Source organism: Aythya fuligula, chromosome 3 (assembly GCF_009819795.1).
Source record: "Aythya fuligula isolate bAytFul2 chromosome 3, bAytFul2.pri, whole genome shotgun sequence".
NCBI classification, from domain to species: domain Eukaryota; kingdom Metazoa; phylum Chordata; class Aves; order Anseriformes; family Anatidae; genus Aythya; species Aythya fuligula.
Genome location: NC_045561.1, coordinates 85,775,897 through 85,792,552, shown reverse-complemented (window position 1 = coordinate 85,792,552; position 16,656 = coordinate 85,775,897). Strand labels below are relative to the sequence as shown.

The following is a 16,656-nucleotide window of genomic DNA, read 5'->3' as shown; positions in this document are numbered from 1 at the left end:
AAAGGGGACAGTTTTCACGGTATGTTAAAAACTTAACTACCTCAATAGTGAGCCAACAGGAAGAACAGATGCCCTGTGACAATTGTTGAAATAATACTACTGATTAAAATGATTCTTGGGTCACTTGTCCAGTTCCACTCCTGAGAATTTGGTCCAACAAGACTATTTGATTAGATTTCCACGGACTTAAATTCTTTTTTTTCCTGAGTTAGAACACTAACGGATGTCAAAACCTTCATGCTAGGTTGAGATTAAAAAGCCAACATTCTGTACTGTAATTAATGAAATGGTGTGCGTATAATGTGGTGTACGGATTGTCATCAGTATAACTGTGAGCCTCTCAGCCTACTATAAAGTTGTGGGGCTAAAAGCTTGGCCAATAAATAGTTTTGAACTTCCCTTATTCTGGCATTATTTGCTGGATTAAGGGGAAGTATTATGTTGTGAAAGCATGGGTGTCTTCTTTTATATGCTGTGTTCCTCTTCACTCCTTAAACAACCAAGTGCTATATTGGAAATATACTGCATACTTGAGAAAAATGTAGAAAAGAGCTTTATTTTGGAAATGGGTATACAAAGGTTTTGTGTGAAGCTTAACATAAACTTTGCCTCGATTCAAGAAAACTACCAAAAATTGTATCAGTGTGTTTGTCAGCCTGATTAATAATAAAAAAAAAAGCTTTAGGATATTAGGATAGTTGTTTTTTTTTTTCCTCTGTAAATATTAATTAATTCTTCATACTCAAGTTACTTGAATGTAGTGCCACTTCAAGATTTTCTGTGTTACTGCTTGTCTGTGATTTGTTTTTAATAATGTTTAGGTAGTCCAGCAGACAAAGGGACAGCTATATTCAGTAAGAGTCCTAGGAAAATATTTTAATTTCAGGGATCTAGATCCTCTCTTCCCTCTTGTTTTCTCCCCTGTATTTAAGTGAAGTATCCAAAAGAATATTATGAATTATGGGCTAATGACTAGGGATGCTGAAAAAATTCCCCAGATTTAATCGTAATAGAAATACTGAGTCCCTTAAAATCCTTTTCTGTGGGAGCTGAATTGTATTTTGTAATTTAAAAGCATGTTTATTATTGGGCAGTTTTATGAAATGAGGAAATGAATACCCAAGAACAAAACTAGAACAGAAAATCCTTCAAAAACATAGACCAATTTAAGTAGTGCAGTAGATAAATACATATTCTTCTTGTGGCTCTCAGCCAATTTCCTTTCTTTTAAATATTTTTTTCTTAAGGTTGTTCTGTTGGTAGACAGGAGGCTTAACTGAGATTAAAGCTTCAGTCAGCGTCCAGAGATTTTCTTGAGCTGGAGCCAAACTCCACATGGCCTAACTGACAGTGTTAGTCTTCTGATCCTGGATTCTGTCCTAAAAAGATCTTAACAGTTCTGTAGAGTTCCTTTATGGATTTTTTGATTGTGCTTATTTATTTATATTTCTTGAAGAGTCTACTCCTAATGTTTTATTCCACTGTACTTCAGTAATAAATCAGTATTTTTAGTCACCAAAAGCCTGTGCTAATTTGGGATGCTTGTACAGCATTAACGTTTTTATATAAATAAAAGAAGTACATTAAAAAAAAAAAAAAGCTTATTTTGCTGGGCTGTACACTGTTTCAATACAAGTAACTAAATTGTTTTTTGGCAATTTGTGACTTTGAAATGTTAACTAAATGTCTAAAGGTGTAAACTAACGTTTTTTTCTTAAATCTCACAATATAACATCAGGCCAAAAGCCTTTTAGGAGTTTTCAACCTTTTATATAGGGTTGAGGTGGATATTACAATACTTATTCTTGTTGATTAATAAAAATGTAGCCAAAAAAATTAATCTGTGCTTTTTAACAGCCTGTTTTAGCAATAAATCATAGCGAAAAATTCTGAAACCTTAAAAATTACTTTTCAGTTTGGCAACATTGTGTCTAACACTCCAATAAAACGTCGTAAGCTTATTTCTCAAGAAATTGTAACTGAGACTGTACCTCTAACTTACCAAAGTCCCTGTGAAAGTGTCATTCTGAACTGTCGAAGTATACGAATAGGAACCTTACGAAGAATGGTAGTGGAACCTGTGATTGTAAGTAATCTTCTTACTTGAAAACACAGCTTTGTTTTTCATTGTTATTTTTGTACGTGAACAATGAAGTAGTTTGCCTTTATCTGTGAAATGGCAAGTCTGTCCCTAATTTCAGAGGCTGTGAATCACAAAGACATGAGAACTATACTGTTGCATTCAGTTTAGTTCTGGTGTTAAATAGAAGCATCATGTTTGCAAAACACTTCGCTTTTCATTTGTTTATTTTAGGGTGGGGGTGATGGGGTGAAATATGGATTAGTTTGAATTGAATGCAATACTTACCAAAAAAAAAAAAAAAAGAATTTTTATAGATGGGGGAGGAATCAGATTGTCTTTTTCTGTATGTGTATAATTTTGCTTCTGTTGAACAATATTTTCTGTTCTTTAAAATTCTCTTTTGAAGATTTTATTCTGCCAATATTTTATGGCATTTTTAAACCTTTTTGGAAACAGTATTTCAGAGACATCTTAAATGTCAACGGTCAGAATGACTGAAAGATGTGGAAGAGTAAAGAATATACTTGCTTCCTTCAGTTGTGCTATTTTTTTAATTACATTTTACTTTTTTATTTTAAAATTTTAATTACTCAAGTATTAAGTTGTTAAAAGACATTGAGTCAGTTTAGTTACAGAGAAGAATGGAAATCTTATTTTTGTATTGTCTTCCACAGTTTTGCCTGGATTATATCAAAATACGCCTAGAAAGTCAAGAAGGTGAGTACTTGTTAATGCTGAATTCCTTTTTTGAGTGAAGTGACTTTACCAAAAGGAATTAACAGGTGAATCATAATGAAATGTCAATTCTGGTTTCTCTTCGTGTTTAATAAATTATATTTGGTGTTGGTAGTCATCAGAAAAAAAATAAATCTAGATTGTAAATCTGAGCTGAGCTACCTGGTGAATAAAAGCCAAAACAATTTTGCATTATCTCTTCTATCAGAAAGAAAATCCACAGATGGGAATTAGCAGTTTGTGGTGAGCATGCAAATGGGCTTATTAGTTCTTCCCCCTCAACTTAGTTGAAGAGCTGTGGTGATTGGCAGAGATACTCATTAAAATGCTTAATAAAACCACAGGCAAGAAAAATGTCCTGTGAAGCATGCTATGTTTTTATTACTTTAAGTTCTTCTATTTCAAATGCATAGATAGGGAGTAAAAACTACACAGGTGTCTTATACCTTTCTATGTATATCTGCCTTTAAACTTTTTTTCCTCTGGCATATAGCTTGTGTATTTCGTGCTACTGAAAGAAATAGTGGCATTGTCTAAGAAATGGTGAGCTTATGATTATTTCTCTGTTTCTTTTTTTTAAAAATGTGGTCCTAGCTCAGTTTGCCTTTCTGTTACTTGTAAAAGATAGCCGTTAGTTTTTGTAATTACTATCACATGCTAAAAGCTGCCTTTTACAACCTGTAAAAATAAGTGTAGACTTTTCTCAGTCAGGTGATTGTTGCATCTAAGATACAGACATAGTTACTACTGTTTTTTCATGCATTAACTGTGTTAGCATGACTCAAACTTACCAAAATTGGTAGAACATGTCTATCAGGCATCTGCATGTGAAGTTATTTCAGTGTGACTTGATCCTTTAATAGCATAAAAACTGAGACTCCTTAAACGATGGGTTTATTGGAACATTTAGTACTTTTCCATGTTTGTTGTTTTTTGTTTTTTGTTTTTTTTTTTGAGTTTTTCATCTGTAGGAGGATGGGTGTATTCCTTGCACCGTTTCTGTTAACGTAATCATACCATGATTTGTTCTGATACAAGTAAGGGTCTTGAAATAAAACTGACACCAAATATTTTGTTTTTCTTGAGGTTGATTATGTTGGTCATGCTTTTACAGAGAGAGGCAAATGTTTTGAACAGCTGTACGAACAGCAGTAGTGTCCTGCCCTGAGTTTGATTTTTGTGTGTATAAACACGTCAGATTCTCAAAATGCTCTCTACATCCTTTGTCAGTTTTCTGCAATTCCCAATTGGCGTTTCAAGGAAGCAGCTTTCTATTTCTAAAGAGTAAAAAAAAACTTTTTGTGTTGCCTTTAGTGATAAGTACTGCTGTCTATCATATATTGGGGTTACAGGAAAATATGGTACACAGGTTGAGTTGTTCATGGTGAAACATGTTAAGATGCCTATATCAAGGTAAAAGAAGGGATATAATTTAAATTTTTAACTGAATAGTAGGTTAGTCTTCCTTTTACATGAAAGAGTTCCAGTTCAGTGTTCTTAACTGCAATGCAAACACAGTTGCAAGGATACAGAAATTTCTCCAAAGACTGAGCAGGTCATGTTTTGGCAAGGGCCTCCTATTTGGACGTGGTTAGAAGTGTGCCTTGGTTAAATGAGGTGAATCCAGTTTTATGTTAGAATTGTCGTTACTGTGGGCTACCTATGAAAGTTGGAAGTGAAATTAACTTAATTAAGGAAAGTGTGTGTGTTGAGGAAAGAGAAAAACTAACTATTACTACAGAGGAAGAGGTATTACAGGAAGAGGCCCAATCTTAGAAGGTTATTTTGTTTTTTTCTAAAAAGAGAAAGGAGAAGAGAATTCCTTACAGTCATTTATCCAGGGGGGCTCAGCAAGCTGGAAAAATGGGCTGATAGGAACCTCACCAAGTTCAACAAGGAGAAACGTAAAGACCGGCACAATGGGGAGCAACGGCCTCAGGCACCAGTTCATGCTGGAGGCCACCAAGCTGGAAAACAGCATGGCAGAAACGGACCTGGGTGTCCTGGTGGACACCAAGTTGACCATGAGAAAGCAATGAAAGCAGGAAAGAAAGCTAATGGCATCCTGGGCTGCATTAGGCAAAGTATTGCCAGCCAGTTAAGAGAGGTGATCCTTCCCCTCTACTTCGCACTGTTAAGGTCCCACCTGGAGTGGTGTGTCTAGTTCTGGGCTCCTCAGAACGAAAGAGACATGGACAGACTTAAGGGAGTCCAATGTAGGGCCACCAAGATGATAAAGGTACTGTAACATCTCTGCCTTGAGAAAAGGCTGAGAGCTGGGACTGTTCAGCCTGGAGAAAAAGTGCAGGGGGATCTTATCAATGTCTAATAAATACCTGAAGGGAGGATGCTGAGAGGATGGAGCCGGGCTCTTTTCAGTGGTGCCCAGTGCCAGGACAAGAGGCAGTGGACATGCATTGAAACACAGGAGGTTCAGGAAGCATTTCTGTTCTGTGAGAGTGACTGAGCCCTGGCACAGGTTGCCCAGAGAGGTAGTGGAGGGACATGGTCCTGGGTAAGCAGCTTCAGGTGGCCCTGCTTGATCAAGTGGAGTTGGACCAGACGACCTCCAGAGGTCCCTTCCAACCTTGACTATTTGGGGATTCTGTGATAAGGCTTCATTTATCTGCTAGCTTGATTGTCTCATATGTTAGTCTCCAGGGAGATAAAGGAGAGTCAGTACAAGGAAATGGACTAATTAGATCCATGTAGGACCCATTTCTGCTGCTCTTTACCTGATGAGATGAAAAAGTACTGTTAGGAGCGATAAATCTCACCCAGTCATCTTGAATGAAATGTGGTTGCTGCAGTCTGACCCAGAGCTGGGCTGCTGCTTCTCCAGCTAGTGGGGTAGGAGAAGGTTTAGAAGGAAAGGGGAGCTGCTTTTGCTCAGCAGTAGCTGTAGGGGCCACCACTTGCAGTCTGCACCGAATACTTTGGTGTGGGTCACTGCTTTGTCTGAGCTGCAGGCTCCCTTTCTACCCAGTATGGGAGAATGGATTCAGTTGCCAGCACGAAGACAGGTTGTAGGGGGCTGCTGCTGGACATTGGCTGCTCAAACACCAAAATAAGGATAGGGAAAGAGTTCAGATGCCTGTCACTAATAATTAGTAAGAATTGTTGATAACGGTAAGGTAGAAAGAAATTGTATGTCTTTAACAAAATAAAAAAGAGGAACCTGGTTTTATGCACCTTATTCAGTGTGATGCAAATTAAGCCTTTTAGATTGTAACCATTTAACTAATTTTTACTCACCATCTGTTGGGTCATAACATACAAGAAATTAAGAAAGGTCTTAGTTTATTCAGGAGTTCCCTGCTGTGTCTCTTCCCTTTTTTATTAGGGAAGGAAGAGGAGAGTGACCTTGTTGCACTGGTGTTTATTAGAAGGAATTGATGTTGGTTCTGTTTTTCCTTCCATCCTGTCAAGGTTTTTTTCTCTCTGTAAGGGGATATAGTTACTCGGGTAGAGGTTGCCATTAACCATGTGATGGAACAGTAGAAGCTGCCACTAACTAAAGCTTTAAGTGACTCCCATTAACCATTTTTCTGATCTAGAAAAAAAATACTGGCTTTGATTTTGGTGAAGAAAAAAAGTTGAAGGAATTCTGACTTCTTATATTTTTCCTTCCATTTTTATAATTCAATAAAACCCACAAAATACTCAACATTGGCATTTGCAGCATCAGATGTGTTAAAAACTTACTGCATAGCTGCATTTCTCTTTTTTAGGTGATAAGTTGAGAGCAGGACTTTATTTCCATGGGCAATCAGATTATTTCTCTGCTTGTATTTTATTATTTTCATTTTATTTTTCATAAGGAAATTGGACAACGATAAATCTTTGAAGCAACGTTACAAACCTGTCATAAAAGGTGTCGTAGCAATATTTGAAAATTTAAATGATTCTGTGGAATAAGGACTAAATTAAAGCGGGTGAGAAGAAATTAAAACTTCATTTGAAAGTCAATGATCATGCTCTGAATTCTTGTTAAAATCCAGGGGGGAATTATAAGAGAAATCTATATATTTTGACTAGGTTTTGATAAATTTTTCATTATTTTCTTCTAGAATCGGACAGTGATACTCGAGAGATCAACCTGAAAACTTCAGAACTTACCAAATGTGAATGGTGTAGTGTAAGAAAATTGCCAGTCGTTTTTCTACAAACAGTACCATCAACCTGTAGTAGCCTCAGAGACCAGCTGAAAATGAGTAAAGATAATGTCTGGTACGAGTGCAAAGGAGACAGTAAGTAAATCAATTATAATAAACTATTTCTCTTTTGTATATGGGCATGTATTTGTAATGCTGTAACTTTTTTATATGGGCCTTCATATTTTTATGACTGCTTTTGGTATACTTACCTCTGCTATCTGTTCTGTTCTGCTTACAGGTCTCAGTTTGAGTAGAAACTTTTGTGGGTTTGTGTATTATTTTTCCCCATATGATTGTAGTGATATTCTCATATAGACAAACATCTGCTTGGAAAAGAAGTGGATTGTTTTCATGTATCTTTAAATTAATTTAATTTCAACATCATTTTCCTCAAAGGTCTAGCATGTTAATATACACTCTTTTTTAATTAGCTTACAGTCCTTTTCCCCTTAAATAGCCTTTTCTTTAGGTTAACTTTCGTGGTTATACTCGCACTCAGCTTAATACATGCATGATACATTCAAATGGAGGAAGAATGCCTTCAACAATCTCACTATTGTGTGTTCCCAAGACAGAATATAGTTAGAATAGCCTCATCCACCTTTATAAAAGTAGGAATTGTAACACTCCTTACAGCTACAAAAATAGTAAGAGAACATATGTAAGGGGATGCCAGAAACAATCCTGGTAGCAGGGATTTTGACAGCAGGCAAACACAGGTGTTCGCAAGTGAACAAAGGAAAAGCTTCCTGAGGGACCTGGGAAAGAAATCCTTCCCTTTCCACATCTCTCAGCCTTTCTCCCTCTACCACCACAAACCTTTTTTCCTGTGAGACTGTGGCTCTGAGCTAGTTTTTGCACCCAACTGCTTTATAGTCCTTGATATTTATGAATGCCTTATGATAACACAGTTGCTATTTGCTTTCCAAGCCATGTAATTACTTTAAGATTGAATTCATAGTTGTGTAAGCAACATTGTGTAGGTGCCTAGTTCCCCAAACCCAGTTAGACATCTAAATTCTGTATTCAGTGAATTTGGAGGTAGACTGGTAAAGGACTATTTTCACACCAGGTAGCATGCTTAGTTAAGAACAGGAAAGGGTTGTGTGTGTGTCTGAAACTCGTCTCTTACCAAACAGGTCCCTGCAGCTCTGAGTTAGCCTGCTACATGAGACTGGAATCTGCAGCCTGAATGTTAGTCCTATACCTGGGTGCCTAAGTCATTCTTCTTAGGGCGTTACTGCCTTTTTTATTGTTTGGATGGTGTGAGGAGGTAGTATTTATACAACAGCTGATTAATCCAACTCACGTTCCCTAACTCCTAGTGAAGGTGTAGGCAAGGCTAACCTGTTGAAGCTAAGCCACTGTACCAAAAGAGCATGAGAGAGAGTGGGATAGTGTTTTGTTCCTATAATATTCACCTGGGGTAGAGAGGTTTTGTTTCATATATGTTACAGGGCCTGAAAGCAGGGTTAGTCTCTTGTAGGTGGTGAGATCCCTTCTGTGGCAGGGGTTGAAGATTTTGATCAGAGGGACATCTTAAATTCCTTTCCTTGTTAAGATTCATACTTCTTAAAAAGGAAAACTGGTTGCCCGTGAATCAAAGAACCTTAAGAGATTTCTGTTGCTATGGTAACCAAAATCTGATCAGAGAAAAATAAGTGTTTCTTTCGTGAAATCGCCATCCCAGGCTTTTGTACGTTTTATGTACTCAAATCATATGTGTCTAGAATAAGAAAGTGTAATTTTATTAGAACTTTGTGCTAGTAGTGTGCAGCATACCGTTCTGTATCCACTACTGAAAAAAGCACCATGTTTATTTTTCCATCTAAGTCTTGAAAGACCCTCTCAAAAATACAGCTTTTGTTTTGTTTTCTTCTCAATTTATTTTTCTAAGCAATGGATTTAAGTTCTGTACCCAACTTGCGTGCTACCCGCAGTTAAAGTAGATTTTTTTTTTTCTTTCAACCTGTCACTATTTCTGAGAATCTGTTGTCTGAAAGACCTGACGTAGATGTCAGTGCTGGGTACCCTTGTAAATATGATTATGATCTATTTAAAAGGCTGAGGATGTCTGGGCCTGCATACTGTAATAACCTCCATGTGTAAAATTTTCAAAAGCAATAACGTGTTAGAGCATGGCCTTCTGGATCAGGTAGGACCATGAATCTATCCCCCTGAATCATGGGGTCTCATACACTGTTTCTCCTTTAATTCAGTATATGTTGTCTTCGTTCTCTCCCTCACTCCCACACACACACCTTCCTCTTTTGCATTATATCTATCAGAAAGCAGGAGAAAAACAGGCAGAACATTTTCTAAAATAAAATACTGTATAGGGGACTGAGTCGATGGATAAATATTTAATATTTAAAAATATCCCTGAAATGACTACATTTCTATTCAGTTACATGTATTTTGTGCTCAGTCTCTGTCTTTTTGCAAACCATTCTTATAATAATCATTGAGGCCACAAAAGCCCATCTACATTCTTAAAATACTTCTTTTCCTAATACATTTCCATAGATGAATGTATCTGTTGATTTTTGAGAGACCTCCTCTGGACTTCTTACAGTGTTGATCTAGGAAAAGTCAGTGCATGCGGTTTCCCTGTATGGGCAGGGAATTATGCTGAATGTGTAATTTCTGCAAATGTATTGAAACAGCAGCATAGGAACTGTAATAAGAAAAAGTAGTATCGTTAAAAGCATCTTATTGGCAGTAAGCAGAGAAGTTCTTAGTTTAAATGTTTTGGCTTTGCATTTAGTATGTGCTTTATGTACAAGGTATAATACTTCGTTTTCCTAAAGGCAGAAGTTGAGTGTACACTTCTTGCAAATGTAGGTAGAAGGGATTGGTAGTTACTCTGTCTATCTGTCTGAATAAGTGTGTATTGTCAGGTGAAAGCATACATGTGTTGGCTCATGGTTCTTCGAAATTTGTTTATAAATGTGGCATTTTATTGTGTTACAAAATGAATATTTTTTTCTTTGCTTTGTTTTAGGTCAAGAAGAACAGTATATAATTCTGATTTTTGAAACTGGCCTTGATCCTCATGCAAATTCAATATTTGAAAAAATAATTACCGACATTGGCATTAGAAATAATATTTCTGACTTCTTCGTGAGAATTTCCTTTGAAGAAGCTAATGGCAGACTTGTTGCATTTACTAAGTGCTTGGAAGAGAATTCTAAAGGAAGCCCTTCTCACAGGGAAAACAAAATTAAAACTGTAATTAATTTTTTCTGTTTTAGAACAAAGTCATTATATTATTTGGATTAGAAATACGCTAAAGATAGTGTGCTAGTCACTAAACAAACAAAAAAAAATCTAACAACTTCTGCTGGCTTTATAATAAGGATTCTCAGACAAGTCCATCAAGGGGTATGAGGCTCTGGAAAACTACATTCATGATACTTTTTAGCATGTTTACTTTTTTATAAGTTTGTACACTGGTCCACAAATAATGTCATTTAAAATGATTAAGGGATGAGAAGTTTGTAGTATACTTAGACAACATAATTGTTTCCAAGTTCATCTACTGGTAAAATTTTGATGTTTCAAATGAGAAGTTATAGTGCTGTAGTTAAATTTAATTAATGCTTTATTTAAACAAAACTACCTCTTAAAGAATTTGAGAGGTTTGTGGTTCTGCAAGAAATGAATACAGACATTACTGTAATAAATGAACTAGGAAAGGAAAAGAAAATTGAAGTCCTTATCAAAAGCAATGAATTTTATATCTGTGGATTTTCAAAGCTTTACTGTCTTTTTTGATAAAAGTGAGCACAGTATACAATTTAACATTCACTTCATTCTTATAAGGTTGTTTCTGAGTCCAAAGTGCAGCAGCGAAATAAACAGTTATACTTTGACGATGAAGAAGAAATTGGAGAACCACATACAGTATTTATTGGTCCCATAGAAAAGTAAGATATTTTTCTTCGCCCTGTAACAATTTTCTGATTATGATGATGATTGTTATTTTGCATTTCATATTTATTATTAAACGTATTTTTTGTTTCAGGTTGATAGTTTATCCACCTCCACCAGCTAAAGGTGGCATTTCTGTGACCAATGAAGACCTCCATTGCCTAAATGAAGGAGAATTTTTAAATGATGTTATTATTGATTTTTATTTAAAGTAAGTTTTTATTTCAAACTGGTTTCTAGTGTTCTTTTACCTTGAAACTTGAAAAATTCTGACATTAACTTTTCATAGGTCATTTGATAACACTTGGTCTCCAGCTACCTGTAACTCTAACTTTAAGGATTATGTTGTGTTTTTGCAAGAAAATCAGGTTCATATTCTGTCCTGGTTTTGAAGGTGACGTTCTCACTTGGAAAAAAGGTTCCTTAAAATCTCTTTGTATCTGAAAAGGAAATTGAACTACAGAAGAAAAGACACCATTTTAAGTTCAATTATTTTTTTTTCCGGAGTATTTGTGTTCCTTAGAACCTCATTTGATTTGATTAACATAATAGATAAATTAGTCTTCTGGTGTCACTGATGCCACAGATGTTAGAAGCATATTAAATTGTTATATGCTTGCTGTGTTTATGCTATGCATAAGGGCTGTGTGTGTGTAATTTTCAGTATATTGAAATACTTAAGAGATGAAAAGAAAACTAATACACAAGTCTTGGGAGTGTTTGGAGATTTAGTATCTCAATTAAAAAATGTGTCTTTCCTATATACGAAACTCACTGAAAAGTTGTTTACCTAACATAATATAAAAATAAACAGAGCAGCAGCAGAACAGCTTGTTGCTTGAGCGTATCACTTAATACCTTTAAATACTGACACAGATATTGGATTAATGAGTTCCAGTGATTAGTTAGCCCTGATAGTGTTACAGCTATTTCGGTTTCATGAGAGGCTGCAATAATTTGGTGGGGGTGGTACTAGTGTTGGCAGAACTTTTGTACTCGTAAATACTTTTGAATTAACACCTCTATGACTTTTTCATTTTGTTTTAAACTAATTAGGTATTTGGTACTTGAAAAACTAAAAAAAGAAGATGCTGATAGAATACATGTGTTCAGTTCATTCTTCTATAAACGCCTTAATCAAAGAGAAAGAAGAAATATTCATGAAACTTCAAACCTCTCGTAAGTCCGTTGATAAGTCCATATTATCAAGAGCTGAATACAAGGAAGATTACAAGAACATATGTGTTACAGAGATAAAATCCTTACTGACAGTATGATGCCAGCAGAACTCTAGGGAACATCCACACCTATATCAAATATAGAATATGTCTTAAAAATCCTAAGAAACTGTTAATGTGAAAATACATGGAAAGGCAGTCTTTCAATGAAAATAAATCACCCTACAAATCACATTTGGCTTTCTTCTTGCAGAATACAACAAAAACGACATGGGCGAGTAAAAACATGGACACGTCACGTTGACATTTTTGAGAAAGATTTCATTTTTGTTCCTCTTAATGAAGCGTAAGTAACCATACCATATTACTGGATGTATGTGCTAAAAGCTTAAGCTTTGTAGTTCTAAAATAGAAAGTTATGTTGTAGTGTGACTTGAAATTCATAATGGAGAGAATAAATATCTCTTTACAGTGATAAAACCAAAATCTTAATGTGACACACTGCAGTAATATAAGAAATATTTGGCAATACAAAGACTAAGCAAAAATTAACTTCTCTGAATACTGTTTCCAGGTTTTTCTCTATTTCTTTGGCATTCATTCTTCTAAGCTGTTGTCAATAACTTTTGAATTCGTTTTCAGTCTTTACTTCCTCTAATTAGATCTCTTTGGTATTGTTAACATCATCCTCTAGGTAAAATAAACCTATTGGACAGAAATATAATTTAAAATTTCTAGAGCCCTGTATTAGGGTTTTTTATTCTTTTCCTTTATATACCTTTGTTCTGATGTTTTCCTTGAGTAAGGAAGCAAACTGTTTGCATTCTAATAATTGTTAAGGATTGTTAATGATGCTTGCTTTCCTTGACATCAGGGCAAGTAGTCACAAACACACCTCTTCATTTCATGAAATGAATCCAAGCAGTCTTGAAGCCAAAATATTTAGGAAAGTTGAATTCCTGCATTTTAAAGATATTTAATAAAAATCCATTTTAAAAAGGACACATAGAATTGTAACTGATGTTTCCATAGGCAAAACAAACTGATCTTATGCAAATTCAAAAATATTTTTAATTAAAAGCTTTTCAATGAAACTTACCTAGATACCATGCTATTGTGCATTCGGAGGAAAAATTTCTGAATTTTGAGGTGAGCTGTAAAGAGGCATTTTTGATGCAACTCGCCAAGGATCTTTCTTTGTTATAAAATCACAAGTAAATCTCTTAAAAAGCTGTTCACAAACACTAAGATTGGGTTTTGAGAAGCTATGACTTCTATACAGCGATAGGAAGAGAGACAATCCTTACATGATGAAAATGACTAGAGATGTGACATTCCTCCTATCTACTGCAAATTTAATCCTCACCATCTCTCCTTCTGAAGCTTTAAGTACCAGAAATTTGAAGGGTCTGTCATGTAAATTTCAGTTGCCTTAGAGCTTATTATATATTATCCTTCCCATCTTCCTCTTGTGTCAGTCACAGATCCACATTGGGCCGTGCTTCCTAATAATTGGCTATGTGTTGGAGAAATGACACAGCTCATGCTGAGAATTCCAGAGTGGGATTTTGCAGGAGTCACCTGATAATGAAAAGTAATAGTTCTGTGGTTTTATGAGAATCAGTTATGTTGATAGTAACTTAGCACATAGGAGTTTTCACTGTCTTGTTCATTTACTGTTAAGGAACTAAAGCTATGTCTACCTCAGTAGTAGTGCAGCTCATACAGGTGACCTTTCAGCTTGTACTGGAGGCATGAAGTACACGCTGTTTTTGAGGATTTGTGTTTTAAGGATTTTACTTTGGAGTAGGTTGGTCTTGTGGACTCTTGATTTCAGCATCACAGGTGTACTCTTGGAGTACATCTTAAAGGTTAGTTGCATCTGGAAATAATCCTGTTCACACATTTTGGAACTGTCTTGCACTGTCAACTGAAACTTGGTTAAGTGGTGACAATAAGGACATTCATTTCAAAAGCAGTTTCCTGATCCAAACTGAAGTGCTAATACAAAAGTACTGTAAGAACGTTGCAGAGCATAAAAAAAAAAACAAACCAGTATATGAGAAAGTGGTGTTTTTCTTGTGTTTTTGTTTTTGACCTGCCTTCTGGTAACAAAAACTTAAATCTTCCATATTACCTTTTCAATTTTAATTTATTCTTATTAGCAGCTACTATTTTCTTGGATGCACATTGCTATTTTATCTCCTCTCAAACATGTCACTTTCCCATCCCCCAAAACCCTGCACTCAGTTTTGAGGAAAAAGATGCCAAACTTTTCCTGGGGAGGGAGCTGATTTAGGAAAGAAACAATGATTCAGCAGTGAAATACTTTCTTTATGAATGATTGTTAATTGGTATTGCAGGACAGAGAAGTAGTCAGGGAGCTGTTTGGGACGGAAAACAAAAAAGCAGCAAGTATGAAGGCTTTTAAGCATCTATCCGAATAGCAGAGCTCTTCACTTGATAAGTTTTGTCTCCTTTCATATATTACCGTGACACAGAAGAACAGCAATATTTTACTAGGTTACTGTATATTTGACTGCTCTTTTCCATATCTTCTTGTGCTTCAGTGCTGCTCAGGAGTAGAGAGCTGGAGTCAGCTTAGTTTTCAGGTCAAAAAATATTTCAAGATTTCATTAAAACTGGTTACTTCATTGCAAACATCTTACTTACTTTGATACATAGCTATTTATGTTAAATTGACTTGTAAATCCTGCTTTATCTTTATTTACTTAAATGCCACTTCAGTTGTATCATAGCTTCTCTGATACAGAACATTTTGTTTTTAGAACTAAACATACCGGTAACAAAAGAGGCAATAAATAGCAGTGTTGGTTTTTGCTGCTTCTAGGTTTCTGTAGTTTAATTGGCAAAATATGAAGGATTTCTGATCTGGTTAGCAAATGTTACAGACTCTGTTTGTGTAAGTTACAGTCTCATGTAGCATTCTGTTGCTGTGTATATAATGTGTAATAAAATACATTGCTCCTGGACTTTATCTGTTAATAGGACTGAGAAACCTTGCTTTTGTGTAAAACCACAAAAATGTTGCAAAAGAACATTTTTAATACACTTGTGTTGTTGATTTGTATATTAGTTGCATTCTTAGTCTGCAGTCTTTCAGATTTGCATGTCTTAAGATGAAGGCTGTGGGCTGGGACCTGATGTCTTCGCTAAGCTGCAGGTTTTTCAGAAGCTTCCTTGTGTGACTTCTTTTGTGTTACACAATTTCCCCATGCTTCTCTTCCTCGCTTGCAAAATCAGGACTATCACACTTTGTGTTGACACAAATGGACACGTTCAGATGCTGCATGTTCAGTAGAATAGAACTTCCAGCTGCTGGGTGGTTAGCTGCCTATTTTTTTTTTTTTTTTTTGTAATCCGGTTATTGCCTCATAGCTTCTAGGCATTAACAAATACACCAGGAGCATGGAGAATCAGAAATGAAGATGGAGAGCCAGTGGTGTGCAGACACAAATCATGTGCCATTCCGTGTATTTTTGGACAACCACGTTTTCAAAATTTTTTCAACATGCCTTTGCCAGGCCATCTGTATGTACAACCTAATATGGTTTAATAATTCTTCCATCAGTTTATTCCTTATCTTGATAGATTGTGACTATGTAACTCACATGCAGCCTTGATTGTGAGTATGCTTTGGCTAGGGTAGTTGTCTAGTGTTTCCTAGTGTTTGTGACTCAACACATTGCAGGACTGCAGGTATTTTTTCAGGATTTTGTCACCTGTTTTAATGCTGGTAACTAGTCCTTGCAAACAGAACTTTTTCTGGGTGAAAAATCTCATCAAAGGTATGGAAGAGTTTCTTTGCTTCCAGTGAAAGGTCTGCATCCATTACCATTCATAAACTGTCTCAAACCTGAGTCTCTGGTAAATCAGTGGTTGAGAACCCATCTCAGATTCTTTTTCTTTTGTGTCTTGAATTAAGTAGTCCATGAGACAAGTTATTCTAGGATTTGAGAAAACTTGAGAGCTTCTCTCACATCATAGGAATGCTTCTAATGGTTCCTCTCGATAGCATTTCTCTTGTGCTGCTTAGAACAATGTTTTCTTTCTCTTAGGACAGACATAGCTGTTTATTCTGGCATTTGTTTTAAAGCAGCATGCTAGAAATGCTTTTTTTGGAGTTGCTTAACTTCTAGAATCTACTTCTAGAAAGTAGAAATCTACTAGAACTTTCTAGAAATCTACTTCTAGAAAGTCTTGTAGACTCTCCCACAACCATTAGTTTAAGGAATGTGGGTTCACCTGAGAAGTTCAAAGAACTGCAGTAAGTGGAGGTGGCCAGGATGACTCTAGGGGAGAACTAATTTAAGAACAGAATGGCTGAATTGACCATCAGTATTTTGGAGAGTATATTTTTGTTCAAGTCTCTAGTGGAAATAGCTTGTTCCTTTAAAAGTTGCAAGTTATTTTCTTTTCAAATCCAGGTTAATTTGCTACTCTATTTACATATCTGGTACATAAAGCATATCTTATAATAGGATATGCCCAAATTCTAAGGTTTGGCAATACTTAAAAAATTCATTTACTAGGTGTGGTGAATCTTTCA

At 35.7% G+C, this 16,656-nt stretch overlaps 1 protein-coding gene across 3 annotated transcripts in view; it reads left to right on the top strand.

The window, feature by feature from the left end:
• Positions 1-16,656, top strand: part of SENP6 (SUMO specific peptidase 6) — an 80,853-nt gene that overhangs the window by 51,731 nt on the left and 12,466 nt on the right. For all 3 annotated transcript variants that reach the window (XM_032183897.1, XM_032183899.1, XM_032183896.1), the window contains 8 exons: positions 1,916-2,086; positions 2,758-2,800; positions 6,889-7,068; positions 9,980-10,206; positions 10,801-10,904; positions 11,003-11,119; positions 11,965-12,087; positions 12,340-12,432. In XM_032183897.1, coding sequence (XP_032039788.1) covers positions 1,916-2,086; positions 2,758-2,800; positions 6,889-7,068; positions 9,980-10,206; positions 10,801-10,904; positions 11,003-11,119; positions 11,965-12,087; positions 12,340-12,432 — 1,058 coding nt within the window. The remainder of the gene's footprint in view (positions 1-1,915; positions 2,087-2,757; positions 2,801-6,888; positions 7,069-9,979; positions 10,207-10,800; positions 10,905-11,002; positions 11,120-11,964; positions 12,088-12,339; positions 12,433-16,656) is intronic.